Source organism: Scyliorhinus torazame, chromosome 3 (genome assembly GCF_047496885.1).
Source record: "Scyliorhinus torazame isolate Kashiwa2021f chromosome 3, sScyTor2.1, whole genome shotgun sequence".
Lineage (NCBI taxonomy): Eukaryota > Metazoa > Chordata > Chondrichthyes > Carcharhiniformes > Scyliorhinidae > Scyliorhinus > Scyliorhinus torazame.
The window spans coordinates 90498278-90513371 of record NC_092709.1 but is presented as its reverse complement, the minus strand read 5'-3'; the positions used below and the strand labels follow the sequence as shown (position 1 = coordinate 90513371).

At 53.5% G+C, this 15094-nt stretch overlaps 1 protein-coding gene across 5 annotated transcripts in view; it reads right to left on the bottom strand.

Moving 5' to 3' along the window:
* Window positions 1–15094, bottom strand: part of sorcs2 (sortilin-related VPS10 domain containing receptor 2) — a 963142-nt gene that overhangs the window by 80708 nt on the left and 867340 nt on the right. For all 5 annotated transcript variants that reach the window (XM_072495949.1, XM_072495950.1, XM_072495951.1 and 2 more), the window contains exon 18: window positions 7056–7227. In XM_072495949.1, coding sequence (XP_072352050.1) covers window positions 7056–7227 — 172 coding nt within the window. The remainder of the gene's footprint in view (window positions 1–7055; window positions 7228–15094) is intronic.

Sequence of the window (15094 nt, the reverse complement as noted above, 5' to 3'; positions counted from 1 at the left end):
ACGGGCAAAATTCTCCCCCAACGGCGCGATGTCCGCCGACTGGCGCCAATCAGACGGGCATCGCGCCGGCCCAAAGGTGCGTAATGCTCCGCATCTTTGGCGGCCTAACCCCAACATTGAGGGGCTAGGCCGACGCCGGAGGGATTTCCGCCCCGCCAGCTGGTGGAAATGGCGTTTGTTGCCCCGCCAGCTGGCGCGGAAATGCGGCGCATGCGCGGGAGCGTCAGCGGCCGCTGACAGTTTCCACGCGCATGCGTGGGGAGAGTCTCTTCCGCCTCCGCCATGGTGGAGGCCGTGGCGGAGGCGGAAGGGAAAGAGTGCCCCCACGGCACAGGCCCGCCCGCGGATCGGTGGGCCCCGATCGCGGGCCAGGCCACCGTGGGGGCACCCCCCGGGGTCAGATCACCCCGTGCCCCCCCCAGGACCCCGGTGCCCGCCCACGCCGCCTGGTCCTGCCGGTAAATACCAGGTTTGATTTACGCCGGCGGGACAGGCAATTTCTGGGCGGGACTTCGGCCCATTCGGGCCGGAGAATCCAGCGGGGGGTCCCGCCAACCGGCGCGGCCCGATTCCCGCCCCCGCCCAATCTCCGGTACCGGAGACTTCGGCGGGGGCGGGGGCGGGATTTACGGCGGCCTACGGCCATTCTCCGACCCGGCGGGGGGTCGGAGAATGACGCCCCACATGTCCATTCTCCCGCAGGTCCTCCAGCCGATGGTGCCGGTCCATCCCAGATGGCCCCCCTCTCCAGCCTCCCATGCGACCATCTCAGAGGAGAGCCCCAAGGAAGACACGATCGATGCATCACAGCTGTCATCCCCACCCTCCACCAGTACAGATACAAGCACCTCAGTGAGAAACGTTAGTGGTCAGGTTTCTGGGGCACAATCTGGTGAGCACCACACAGCTGCTGATGCACATCAATTGGAGGCAGTAACCCCCAGGCGAGACAGTAGTCGGAGGTCTGCTGGATCCCAGGTTCCAGCTGGGTCCCAGCCTGATGCTGAGCCTCTGGTACAGGGTTACCCAGAGCTGATGCAGATGATAGGCAGTGGCCGGAACATTCAGAGGGAGATGTCAATGACACTCCAGCAGATCCATAGCCGCTTAGAGGAGTCCCAGAGGCTACGGGCACTGGAGATGTCGCCGACCATGCTTGGCACCGAGGCCAACACTGGGTGCATGACATCAGCGCCATTAGTGAGGGTGTCCAAAGCGTCGTGCAGTTGGTGATGGCCATGGCTGAGGGTCTAGGCAGAAGGTTCAATTCGCTGGCGGATATGAGCCAGTACCAGGCTGACCTTGATGAGGTGCTGCAGGACATGTCCCGCTCTCCGATGGGAATGGCCGAGGTGCTGCAGAGCATGTCCTAGTTACTGAGGAGCATTGCCAAGGGCGTTGACACCATGGTGCAGACCATGGGGAGCCACCAGGGCTGGCAGAGCCAGATGATGCAGGGGCAGCCATGGTTCGAACCAGCTGCCCCTCTGTCCCTCGATGAACACCAGGGCCGTATGGGCACCGAGCGAGAGGCGGGGGCGCTGAGAACCCGGACCCGTCCCTTGGAGTGGGGATGGAGGCCATCAGCTCCCCCGAGTTCTAACCCTCTGATGAGACTGCAACTCGCAGGCAGCACATGGGACAGGGCGGCACAGCTGTGCATGTGGCAACAAGAGCGCCGGGCCATCCGGCCTCAAAGTCCCCAGAAGACGCCTGCCAGGGGCATCGAAGGCCACGGGATGAGGTAAGCAGCTGGCTGCCTCCCTCTCTGATGCGCATCCTGGGGATACACTTGGAAGAGTTAGGAGGGCCAAGCACATCGAGGGTCACTTAGGGCACTGGGGGAGGGGGGGAGAGGGCGAGGAGAGGGGGGTTGAGGGGGTGGTGCGAAGAGTGGAGCCAAGCCATTGGGAGAGTGGAGGATTGTATTACAGATTAAACACCCTTGAGCACAACCAGTATGACGCCTCTCTCACTTTCTTCCGTAATGTGGGCCGACCTCGGAACCCTAGCCCATCTCTCCAGACATTCCCCCCACTTGCCCTCCTCCCACCCCCTGGGCACACCCCATGTGGGTGATGGGTGTGAGCGAGCACTCAGTAGACAGGCAGGGGTTAGACTCTGGCTAAGATTGGGGAGCACCGGCGCTCAGCTCACTGCAGGTTTTCATCACCCCCCCCCCCCCCCTACGGCCCTCGACAGTGACCCCCGGACAGTGCCGACACAGTCCCAGCACCCTGGAGTGATATGACACAGCCCCTGGAGGTGAGAAATGGGAGTGGGGTGTGGATACGGTACAGATGACAGACCAGGCCACGTCCTATGTGAATCAGGCGAGTATAAGGGCCTCCCTGGCCTTCCGTGCTTGGACCTGCTGGATGCCCGCTGCTGCTGCCTGGTCCTCTGGTTGCTCCCTGGAACCGTCTTCCAGCCCCTGCTGGTCCGGCGCCTCCTCCTCGTCCTCTTTTTAAAAAAATATATCTTATTCTAAACTTAGTCAAACAGTTACAAGGTATAAATATTCCAGAGAACACATTCCCCAGCTCACAGTTTTACAATCTGTACCAATATTTCCCTGGCTGTGATGCCAACCACCATTCTAGTAAGATTCTCCGCCGGGCAATCAGAGAGGCGAAGACCTTCCACTCCTCCATCAGCACCGGCTACTCCGATATCCTGAAAATCGCCACCATAGAGTCCAGCCTGGCCTCCACCCCCACAATCTTTGCTCGCGTCCTGAACACTCCCGCCCAGTATCTCTCCAGCTTCTCACAGCCCCAGAACATGGTCCATTGGTCTTCACCCACACTTCGCGCATTCGTCTACCATTCCCTGGAAGAACCCACTCATCCTCGCCAGAGTCATATGCACCCTGTGTACCACCTTAAACTGAATCAAGCTCACCTCGCACTCGAGAAGGTCGAATTCACCTTACGCAGTGCCTCACTCCACACCCCCAAACCTATCTTCCTGCCTCCTCATCATCCTCTTCCTCGTCCTTCTCCTCGGAGGTGTCACATGTTCCTCATCACCAACCTCCATCACCCCACTGCTGTGCGAGGTTGTGGAGGACACAGCAGACAACCACAAAGCGGGCGAAGGAAGGTGTACTGGAGTCTATCATTGGAGTGGTTGAGGCATCGGAACCGCATCTTGAGGAGTCTGATGCACCGCTCAATGACAGCCCGAGTGGCCGCATGGGTCTCGTTGTACCGGGCCTCCGCTTCATCTCCGGCCTCCATACTGGTGTCATTAGCCAGGTCCTCAGGGCTAAGGCGACCTTAATGGCCACAGTGAGCGGGTGTCCTCCTCCATGTGGTTACAGGTTCATGAGGACATGGCACAGGTGTTGCATTGTCTCCTTGTTGAGGCGGAGCCTCCTGCGGCACGTCCAGTCCTTCATCTGTTCGAATGACCAGTGTCACCCATGCACCTGAGTCGACATGGGCCTCCCCCTTTGGGTCCTTCCCAGGACTGATGGGCAGTCACCCCCTCCAGAGTATGGGTTGGGGTCCGCCATGTGGGCCACCGCCTCTAGCATCTGCTAATGCTGCTGCTGCCGTCTCCGGCGTCTGGCTGCCCAGCCTAGCAGCAGCACCACAGGCCAAGTTCTGCTGGGTCCAAAATCCCTTCCATAGCGTTCAATATCTGTATGGCATTGGGAGAGAGTGTTAGACTAACAGTGGTGGCTCCTATCCTGGGACCTTCCATTCCCCCATTAATCCCCCCATCCCCCCACTGGAACGCTCTGTCCACGCACTCCCGGCCACATTGGGCTCCCCTCAGCAGACTCCAGACCCTGTACACCGGACACACGTTCATAACATCACCTGGACCAGGCGTCGATCCCCTCCCCGTAGTATTCACCCACCCTCTGGCCATGGACATGTCCTCGGAGCTGTGTCCCATCCCCTGGGTGTTTGGGTGTTGGCAGCTGCATGAGTGGTGTTGCTTCCCGCAGTGTTCAGGCACAGTGTCCAGGCATCATGGTTTGATTGGGATGCAAGGCAATGACTCCCACATGCTACATGGCCCGGCCACCCATGGGAATCCACTTGAGTTGTGTGAAGTGCTCACTTTACCACGATTGCCAATTCCCTATTAGCAATAGCCTTCAGCCGCATGGCCGCAGTCCTCGGCAGTCGATGGGGGCTATGGGTGGACGATAGAGCAGACGGGCAGGGACAGGGGTTGCACCCAGAACAGATACATATGATCCAAGATTGGCACTTGTATGGCTTGCGCAGCTGCGCTCCCACCGCCCCCATGGTGGCCCACTCCTGTGGAGAGCCCCCACTCCCAGACGGGGTCCCTCCCCAAGCCGAGGGTCCCGCCCCCATGTCGAGCACTGGGGTGGCAAGCCGAGCGCCCCCGAGCTCTTTGCCTATTAGCAAAGATGACTACTCATCTCCCCACAGAAGCCCTTCCGCCGAGCTTCTGTGCTAATCGGCACCTGCATGACCTCTTGTTGGGGACGCCGATGAATCATGGGAAGCCATTGGATAAGGGGTGGCTCCCGTTAATTGTATGGAAATAGGGCTTAAGTGGTGATAATTCGTTTCTCGCCACGCTATGGCGAGATCTCAATTTTGTCTACGGGAGCGGGCGGTTGCATCGCAAGCAGTTTGGCGCCTGGCGCGGTTCTCATTTTCGGCTTCATCCCAGCCAATGGCCGGTGCAGACTCGATGGGCTGAATGGCCTCCTTCTGCAAAAATTCTATGATACTATGATTCACCGGCCTCGTTTCACGAGAGAGAACAAGGCTGGAGAATTGCGCCCGTTAATCACGTACAACTAACTTCAAGATCGAATGTGTTTTAAAACTGCCTTAAAAAATACATATAAAATGATTCAGTGTTTGAGAGCGAACCATTTTCTACATCACAAATAGGTGTGCAATATTGAATGTTCAAAAACACTCCACAAAATCACCTTTAAAAGATAAGATACCAAGGCTGGAATGTGCACAGTAACTGTTCTGCCAAGACCTGTTACCCTTGGATATCAATTATTATAATTTACATTTTTTAAAGTATTATGGTTATAGCATTTTAGCCTCATTCAATTTATAGCTAGTCACTCTGATTCATTTCCTCAAAGCACAATTAGATAATTTAAGCTCAATGCTGCTTGCTGGGTAAATATACTGAAATGTGTAGCACTGCGCCATTTGGAATAAGAAGGTTCCTGGATCAATCTCTATTCTGTGATGAACTAGCCAATCTTAGGACGGATAATGGATGAGAGGAGATGACAGGATTGGTGTTAACTCCAACACTGTATGATCTGCTCACAGTGAATGTCTTGTGTGATGAATGGGTAATGTGCCTTTAAGATCATGCATGTAATGTCCCTTTAAGACCAGGTTTGGAACCCTGGGGGACTCCGCCTCCGGCTCCACCTCCCAGGGGCCAGATATAAGGTGACGTCCTGTGGGCGGCGCTCAGTGAGCACTCATCTCTCTGGCTGGCGAAGTTCTCTGTTTATTAAGGCCCTCATTTTACGAGTACACTCTCTCTCATGTCATAATTGAGGGTATATCATCTTGTCTCACACCAAAAGAATAGGCAACTCATCGAGGCGCTTGAAGGCCATTGCCTGTTGAATTGTACCTCAGCACAAAACACTGCATTCAGCGGAGTGGGAAAAACAATTGCAAGTAAAATATTTTGAAATGCTAAGTCCTGTACCAATGGCTGGCATATGTTTCAAAGAAAGAGCTAAGCTTCAAAAATGAAAATTACCACAGAACATTTGCATTCACGTGGATCAGGAACAAGAATGTAATTGGTCTGGCTGTCGCAGGAATTGCATACACCATTTAACCACCTGGATGTGATTTAATATATTTTCATTCTGTGCTCAATTAACAATGTACTGATCTGAAGATAAGTATATTATAAAGTCAGTGTAGAAGTAAGGGGCAATTAAATTAAGAATGGTGATGTGTCTCTGCCATGCAGTTATGGGGCTGAGGTTTTTAGAATTGTTTTATCAGCTTTCTCCGTCAATCTTTCCTCACCCCATTCTTTCCTGAAGGTACTGACACCGTACCAGGCTACAGTTCCATGGGCAGCAGCTGCAGTCCCAGCGCCTTGTTCAAGTAACCATTATTTACACATGAGCTTGCCACGAAATGCAAAGCCCAATCCTGCCCTCACCCTATATGTAAAGTGCACTTTCAACAGAAATTGAAATGTGATCAGGAGCAAAAACACTGGCCAATTCTTTTTCTCCTAACTCGGGGACGCTGAGGCACCTTTCACTATCATAGCTATAATCAGTTGCCTCGGGGAAAATTGGGAAGGAGACTGGGACTATATGGACCAGGTACTCGCATGATAACTTTAGTGGGTGTGCAGCCTGAAGTGCTCAGGATTTCTGACCATCATGGCCATGGCCGCAACAGTTCTCATAAATGATGGGGTGGGAAAAATCAACTTGGCGTCTTGCAATAAAACAAACTGTACAAATTAAATCGCAGACCATATAATTACCACAATTAGGACAAAATTACAATTATAGGGGCTTAGTCATTTCCATTGTCACTGCCTCCACTAATATTTCAGCCAGATTTAGGCCAATTAGAACAAATTTGAAGTATCCTTAAGTAGCGTGTGTGGGCGTTTTAAAAATTTATCCTGTCACGAGGTGTGGGTGTCACTGGCAAGACCAGCATTTGTTGTCCATCCCTCTTGAACTGAATGGTTTGCTCGGCCATTTCAGAGGGCAGGTAAGAGTCAATCACATTGTTATGGGTCTGGAGTCACATGTAGAGAAGACCGAGTAAGAATTTGTTCCCTAAAGGGCATTCGTGAACAGATTATAGTTGCATGGCCCTGATTTTATGAATTGGATTTAAATTCCACCAGCTGCCATGGAGGGATTTCAACCCATGTTCCCAGAGCATCAACATGGACCTCTGGATTTCTAGTCCAGTAACATTACCACTACACCAGCGAGTCTCTCCACTCTGGGTGGGGTGTGTGCATGGGTGCTTGTGTGCGACAATCTGCAAAGACTAATTTGGCAGAACTGATTAGGCCCAGGTTACCTGATTCTGCAATATCAAAAATGTAACGTCATCACCGGGGTTGACTGCTAGTCTTTCTCCTTTTGTGACAATTCGGAGGCCTTTCGGAGCCATTAATGGGCATCGGTACTGCATGGAGCCTTGTCGCTTGTCAATGCCACCCTGACAGACATTCAGTGCCACCTTCCTGTAACTGTTCAAAACATGCAGCACTTTATTACCCAGGCCAGCTTTTACAGATAAACATTCATAATATATAGCAGAGGCAGAATAAGAGAGGGAAAATAGCTGCTTGACACACTGCAGATTCTGTGCAATATATCTGGGATTCTACCTTTCCTCCTCTTGTCATCAGTGCTAGTTCTAAGATCATTACCAGTCTGGAGAGAAAAGCATTAATCAAAATTACTCTAAAACCGCAGCATTGGGATGCTGCAAGATTACCAATCTCACAAGCAGTCACAAGACTCGAAATGAAAACAAGCCATCAGCAGGCGGATCAACACCTCATATGTTTCGGTTTGATTGCAAAAACACCTCAGAAAGAAGCACTTCTGTCATACCCTTGGCTCCAGAGACATGGAGTCGACCCACGTAATACTTCAAATCAGAACTTCAGAAAAACAGCTCCAAAAACACAAGACCTAAGATCGCGGTAAGCCACTGCACTGATGGCCACTTCTGAGCCTTGCACACTCTGTTTCCTTATAATAATGCTGTTTGAATCGGGACCACTTAGTGCAATCCTACATTTCACATAGAAAGGTCAAATCACCGAGAAAGCAGGCACCAGGGGCGGGAGGTTTCTTCCACCTGTCCCTTGATGACGCATAATGCAGAGTGAAGGAATCTATGAAGCAAAGCAGAAAACCCAGTTTTCACACTTGAAGCCTCAAGAGTGGAAGTGGGAACTGGAGACCTTGCAAAATTGTAGAATGCAGCAGCATTGAAATGGGTAATTTGCTCATTACACTGTCCTGGAGCTTAACTTCATGTGAGCCACCTTGCCTAATCCCACACTTTTGCATAGTTTCCAAACCTTTCTAATATTTATCTGTTTTCAAGTAATTACCCAGTGACCTTTTAAAGGATTTATGGACTTGTTTGTGGCAATATTCTAACCACCCTCCATGCGAATAAATCCTTTCTAACTTCTCTTCAATTCCTTTTGTGATTTGTGTCTGCCTTTCTGTTACCATTTTACAAGGCAATGGAAACAATGGCCAGAATCAAAAGGATGGAAGCCTCTAGGACTGAAAACGGGGCCCAAATCCATGCAGGCGGTGGAAGCCCAGGCAAGTTAAATTGGTAGCAGCCAATTGTGAGGTGAATGGAGGCAGTGGCTCACCTCCTCGGTGGGCTGACAATTCGGCAGTGCTATTGATAAAGCAAGAAGGGTTTTCCTCTATGCTGCGGTGCACTAAAAAGCAATGTAAATGTTTCCATTTACCCTGCTGCAGCAAGTTAAGCAGGCAGGCCCCAGTGAACTGGTGGGTTGCACCAACCTGCCAAAGATGTGCAGCTTAGATGAGGTTACGGGGATGGGGGGGGGGGGGGGGGGGGGCGGCGGCGGAGAAATGGGCCTAGGCTGGAGCAGATGTGATGGGCCACAAATAGCGGGCAAGGCCGAAATCAAAATGTGCGCCAGGAATGAATCAGTTTGCTAGAGTTCCGGATCATGCCCAAGTATGGCGGGCATATCATTAACCACCATTTGCATTCATTTCCATCTCAGTAGCGAGATTGAAGTTGAATGCAAAAGGCTCCCGGGAATTAACCGGCTCCCGAGCAAAAAATCACGTGGGGTGTCGTTTAATACTCCTTTTTAAAAACGCAATGGCTGCTGAGGGGAACTGAGGAGGTGAGTAGCCTTTTCTATTTTCCGGCATGCAGCACAAGGATACTGGAGTGCTGCCTCAGTGCTTTGGGGGGGGGTCGTCAGATTGGGCTGTGTGGGAGGGCCTGCACAGCTGCAGCTTCTGGACGGAGAATGACACTGATACGTGGAACAAGTCACACATTGATGGACAAATCATTTCCACAACAAAGTTCTGGACATGGTAACACATTCTCAGGCTTATCCTCCGTTCCAATTGATCAACCTGTGAGGGGTGATACCATGTGGGTTTTTTTGTGAAAATTAGCTGATATATCTTTGCATTGGTATCAATACGGAACGGTGACGTTTCCTTGTTTAATCATTACTGTGATATGTGGAATGTTATATAGTTGATTTTCAAATCTTGGTTACTGTTGACCATTTAATAAACAAAATATTCTCAAGTGGCTTCTCGTGGGTACACGTGTCATGTCTCAGATGATGATTATTGCATCGCATTTCAAGCAAACTTTGAAGCCTGAACAGTTTCACTGAACTATAGAAGCGTCAGCGCCATAGAGGCAACAGCCAACAATCAAACACTCAAAAGCTGGGCTTCAGCGCTGTGGATATCTTTGCAATCATAGTGTAAGTGTGTGGATCAGGGGAGGGTACCTGAACACTGTCTCCCTAATATTCCCAGCAGGGGTGTGTGGTCCAGGAGCTCCTGCTGTTGTCGAGGTTGATTGTGCAGAGCAAAGTTTTCCAGCATAGCTGGCTCGGTGGATGGCATTCTGAGAGAAGGCAGGGCACTTAAGGTTGGGGAGGCCTGGGGCACATGAGGGTCCCGAGGTGGAAACCTTAACTGATTGTCAGTCTCTCTCCTTCTCCAGTACCTTACAGATATATGGCTGGTTATGTCGACCCACAGAGGCTGCCCTTACGGTGCTGGTGGCAGCCCAGGCGGCCAGACGCCAAGGAAGGCAGCAACATCAATGCAGGCTGCAGGTGGTACCCCATGTGAAGGGGGCTGCCGCCCACCCTGAAGACCCGGCTGCCCATCAGGCCAAGGAGAAACCCAGAGGGGGCGCTGGGCCTTTCGAGGAGATGAAGGACAGCATGTGCCGCAGGAGACTTTGCCTGAATAATGAAACAATCCGGCACCTGTGCCAGATCCTCGTGGATTTGGCACCCTGTGGACGAGGAGGACACCCACTCCCGGTGCTGAGAAGATCATCACAGCCGTGAACATCTATGCAACCGGATCATTCCAGGACTTGTGCGGCATATCACAAGCTACAGCCCACACAGTGCATCCATGAAGTCACAGATGCTCTGTATGCCCAGACATCAGACTTATCAACTTGAGCTGGACCGGGCCCACCAAGATACCCAGGCTGCAGGATCCTCCGCCATCGCCGGAATACCCCAGGTGTGGGGGTTATTGATGGCACGCATGGCGCCTTGCATGCACCCGGGCATCAGTGAGTGCCCTTTATTAACAGGAAGGGGTTCCACTCCCTGAATGTTCAACTTGTGTGCGAACACCACCTCCAGATCGTGCACATGTGTGGACGCTTTCATGGCAGCTTCATCCTGGGATCTTCGACATCTTCGAGGATCACCGCAGGATGACACATTGGCTCCCGAGAGATGAGGGGTACCCACTGAGGTCCTGGATGATAATGCCGATGCAGAGGCCGGAGGCTGAGGTTGAGACCCAATATAACGCGGCCCAGGTTTCCATCCATGCTGTCATTGACTGGTGCATCGGACTGCTCATATTGCGGGTTCTAATGGTGGTACATCCCCAGAGGGTCTTCTGCTTTGTGGTGATCTGCTGTGCCCTGCATGCCCTGGCACAGCAGCGGGCGACATGCTGGAGGGGGAAGAGAAGGGATATGCAACCTCGCCTCAGGAAGAGGTGAATCAGGAGGGGGTGGTGGACGAGCCCGGGGAGTAGCCGGGCGAAGGAGGACAGACGGCAGAAAGGTTCTGGCAAGTCCGGAGGACCTGGGAGGCCCTCATCCTCACCCGACTCTCATAGGATAAGGCTTTGTCCATCAGCTCACTGCCTCGCATCCCCCCTCCCCCGCCCCCCATTAAGGTCTGTGTGACATCACCCAGGGCCTGTGTCGGCACTGTCAGCGGTTCAATATATAAGGCAAGAGGTTAGCTCTGGTTCTCCTCAGTTTGTACCCAAATCTGACTCCTATCTGCTGACAGCACGCTCACACCCATCCTCTGAACGGGGTCTGCACCAGGGGCGTTTGATCTTGGACCATTGTGCCCGGAGGTGAGGAGAGTGGAGGGCAACAGGGGGTGGGGGTGTAGGCAGGCCTGCTGTGAAGATTAACATGACAGAAGCTTCACATGCATGAGGTGTAACATGTTTTGATTGTGAACATTTGACATTTCCATTCCCCCTAGCGACAGTGTGCCACAGTGCCCACTCGGTGATCCTCTCTCTTCTCGATCTTTTGTGGTCTACTGCTATGTCTAGGTGCGTCCCCTGGGATGCACATCAGAGGTAGAGACAGCATGCTGCATTCCGCACCCTGTGGCCTTTGATGCCCTTGATGGACAGATTCTGAAGGGTCTCGACCTAGAGGGCCACGGCTGACTTATCGGTGTCACTGGCATCACCGTGCCACACTATTCTGCCTGCTGCCCTTGAAGTGTGCGGGTGTCAGGAGGGGTGATTCGCCCCGTTGGCGAATCGCCGTTGTAGATCGCCGTTGACTCTTTTGTGGCAGGTCCGGGTTGAACTCCAGCAATTCCTCCTCCCCAACACTGCCCATAGGGCCCTTGAGGACTTTGTGGGACAGAGGGGCAGCTGGAGTGAGCTCCAGAGCCCTCTAAGTCACCTGGCTCTGCCAGTCCTGGAGGCTCCCCATTGTCTGTACCATGGTGTTGACACCTTCAGCAATGGTCCTCAGTGACTGGGTCATGCTCTGCAGTGCCTCGGCAATGCCCACCCTCAGCAAATGGGACATGGTGTCAAGGCACTCAGTCACAGACTGAGCCATGCCTTGAGCACCACTACTCATGACGCAGACCTCCTGCTCTAGGCTTTCCACTGTGATCTCCCACCACTGATTTCCTTGGATGTTCCTGCCTCCACATGATGTGTGGTGCTCACCAGATTGTGCCCCATAAGACTGCCCACTAATGTCGCCCACCGAGGTGTGTGTCTGCACTGGTGGAGGGTGACAGTGATAGCTGTTACGCCTCGATGGTGGTCCTCTCGGAGATCTCCTCCGAGCTGGTTGCTTGGGTGTCAGGTATGGGAACGACTCCGGATGGCACGGCCCTATCAGATCCTGCGAGACAATGGATGTGTGGTCAGTGAGAGGGAAGGATCACTTGAGACATGTCACCTGGGTGAAGGGGCAATGGACCCTCACTTCTGTGGCGCAGGCCAACCTTGTTGTCGGTGACTGCTCCCTCCTTGGTCAACCTTGCAAACTCCAGGGCCCGTTACTCATAGGGGGTGAGGACTCGGATCTCTGATACCCTCCCCCCCCATTGGAACTGATGTCAGGAGAGAGATGGTAATTTACCCTTGCAGCTCGGTGGAGTTATTGGTCTTCTTCCGACATTGGACGGTGGCCCTCCTGGTCATGCAGTTTGCACTGACAGCCGCTGCCGCTGACTGGCAGATAGTACTGCTGACCCTGCTGCTGGTCCTCCAATTCCCTCGGGGAAACAGGGTGTCCCGTCTCTCAACCATAGTGTCATGAAGCCTGTGTAGGTCGGCATTGCTAGAGCGAGGAGCAGGTCTGCGCGCTGCCATGCTTGTTTGTTGACTGCGAGTGAGTGGTGAGGGCGCGTCTAAAATCAGATCCCCCTTGTTAGTGGGGTGAAGCTGAGGCAAATCAGATGGCAAGATATCCAGTAATGTTAAGCAGCTTCTTGAGGCTCATTTCCGGTACTAAATGCCATTAAATATGGGCCGCGATCTCGCCAATGTGGCCGTTGAGAAACACCCTGCCAATCTCACCCAAAATTACACTTAGAAATGTTTCCGTTAAATTGTGCTCGAAGAGTCAGATGTAAGTGCAAGTCGGACTCTAGAGACTCCGCTCATAATCCAGATTGTCATTCACTGTGTGAAGGGATACTGCACCATCAGGGAAACCTTTCAGCAAAAACATTAAACTGGGGCCCCAACTGCCCTCTCAGGCTGTTGCGAAAGAACCCATGATACCCTACTGAAAAGAACAGAAGACTTTTCCTCATCCAACATCACTAAACAGTGGGCTGAATTCTCCACCTGGGAGACTAGGGGCACGATCCTACAGCCACACTGTGCCAAAGAAAGCTCACCACCCGGGATCTCCCCGGATCACAAAGCCTTGCGAAATTCAACGCAATCTCATGGGATGTTGAGAGGTGAATCCCGCCCACAATGGGCGGGATCACATTTTGGAAAATCTGCATATTTGAGCGAGGCAGTAAGTCTCACTCCAATGTGCAGACTCCTGAGGTACCTGTGGCCTTGGGATTAAATCCCTTTGCCTCAGACGAGCACCGTTTTGCACGGGTACCCACAAACAGGGACCAGATGGAAAGGCACTTGTGGGGGTCTCCAAGGGGATCGGAGGACCCCAGCTTCATGCCCTTTGGACAGGGTGGTGCCCTGGCACTGCTGGTGCTTTCAAATCACAAACTGCAGCAAAGGCGGTCTGAGTCAGGCCACCCTGGTCCCAAGGGGGTCACCCCGAGTGAATGCACTTGGCACCGAGTCGTTCCATGCTACTCCCCCCAGCCCAGGCAGCCACCCCTGCCACAAGACCGACAATGTTTCAGTGTTCGAGAGTTCTTCTTGCCTTTCGCTACCCCTCAGCAGCCACGGCGCCCAGACCCGCTTGTAAATACTTACACAAATTCATGCCCGAGTGACTTCCGCCTGAGAGGGGTGGAGTATCGCGCCGGGGTGGAGCATGATGTGCCCAACCTGCTAATGAGATTTAAATCTATGCAAATGACGGATTTGCTTGGGCCCACCAGCACGGGACGCAAATCTCGCTAACGCCGTCAGCATTGGAATTGGTGCCGGAGGCAAATCGCGATTTTTCCCTTGTGTGCTGTTCTCCGCCCGATTGCAATCCTCGCTGCCAGTGGTGGGAAGCGGAGAATTCAGCTCAATATATCTGGGGTGAAATTCTCCACCAACGGTGCAATGTCCGCCGACTGGCGCCAAAAACGGCGCCAATCAGACAGGCATCGCGCTGGCCCAAAGGTGCGGAATGCTCCGCATCTTTTTTTTAAAAAATATGTTTTATTGAAATTTTTTTCCCAAACAATTTTTCCCCTCTTACAAAGCAAACGCAACAATAACAATACAGAAATTTTTAACAATACACAAGTTACAAAACCCCATTATCTTTGACCTGAACTAAACTAAACCCCCCCTCCCCCTCCCCCCTCCCCCCACTTTCCCCCTGGGTTGCTGCTGCTGGTCATCTGTCTTCCCTCTAACGTTCCCCTAGGTAGTCGAGAAATGGCTGCCACCGCTTGGTGAACCCTTGAGCCGATCCTCTCAGGGCAAACTTTATCTGCTAATGCTCCGCATCTTTGGCGGCCTAGCCCCAACATTGAGGGGCTAGGCTGACGCCGGAGGGATTTCCGCCCCGCCAGCTGGCGGAAATGGCGTTTGTTGCCCCGCCAGCTGGCGCGGAAATGCGGCGCATGCGAGAGTGCGTCAGCAGCCGCTGACAGTTTCCCGGCACATGCGCAGGAGTGTCAGCGGCCGCTGACAGTTTCCCGCGCATGCGCAGTGGGGAGAGTCTCTTCCGCCTCCGCCATGGTGGAGGCCGTAGCGGAGGCGGAAGGGAAAGAGTGCCCCCACGGCACAGGCCCGCCCGCGGATCGGTGGGCCCCGATCGCGGGCCAGGCCACTGTGGGGGCACTCCCCAGGGTCAGATCGCCCCACGCCCCCCCCAGGACCCCGGAGCCCGCCCACGCCGCCTAGTCCCGCCGGTAAATACCAGGTTTGATTTACGCCGGCGGGACAGGCAATTTCTGGGCGGGACTTCGGCCCATCCGGGCCGGAGAATTGAGCGGGGTGTCCCGCCAACCGGCGCGGCCCGATTCCCGCCCCCGCCCAATCTCCGGTACCGGAGACTTCGGCGGGGGTGGGGGCGGGATTCACGGTGGCCAACGGCCATTCTCCGACCCGGCGGGGGTTCGGAGAATGACGCCCCTGGTCCCTATCACACTGTAGTTTGTTAAACCT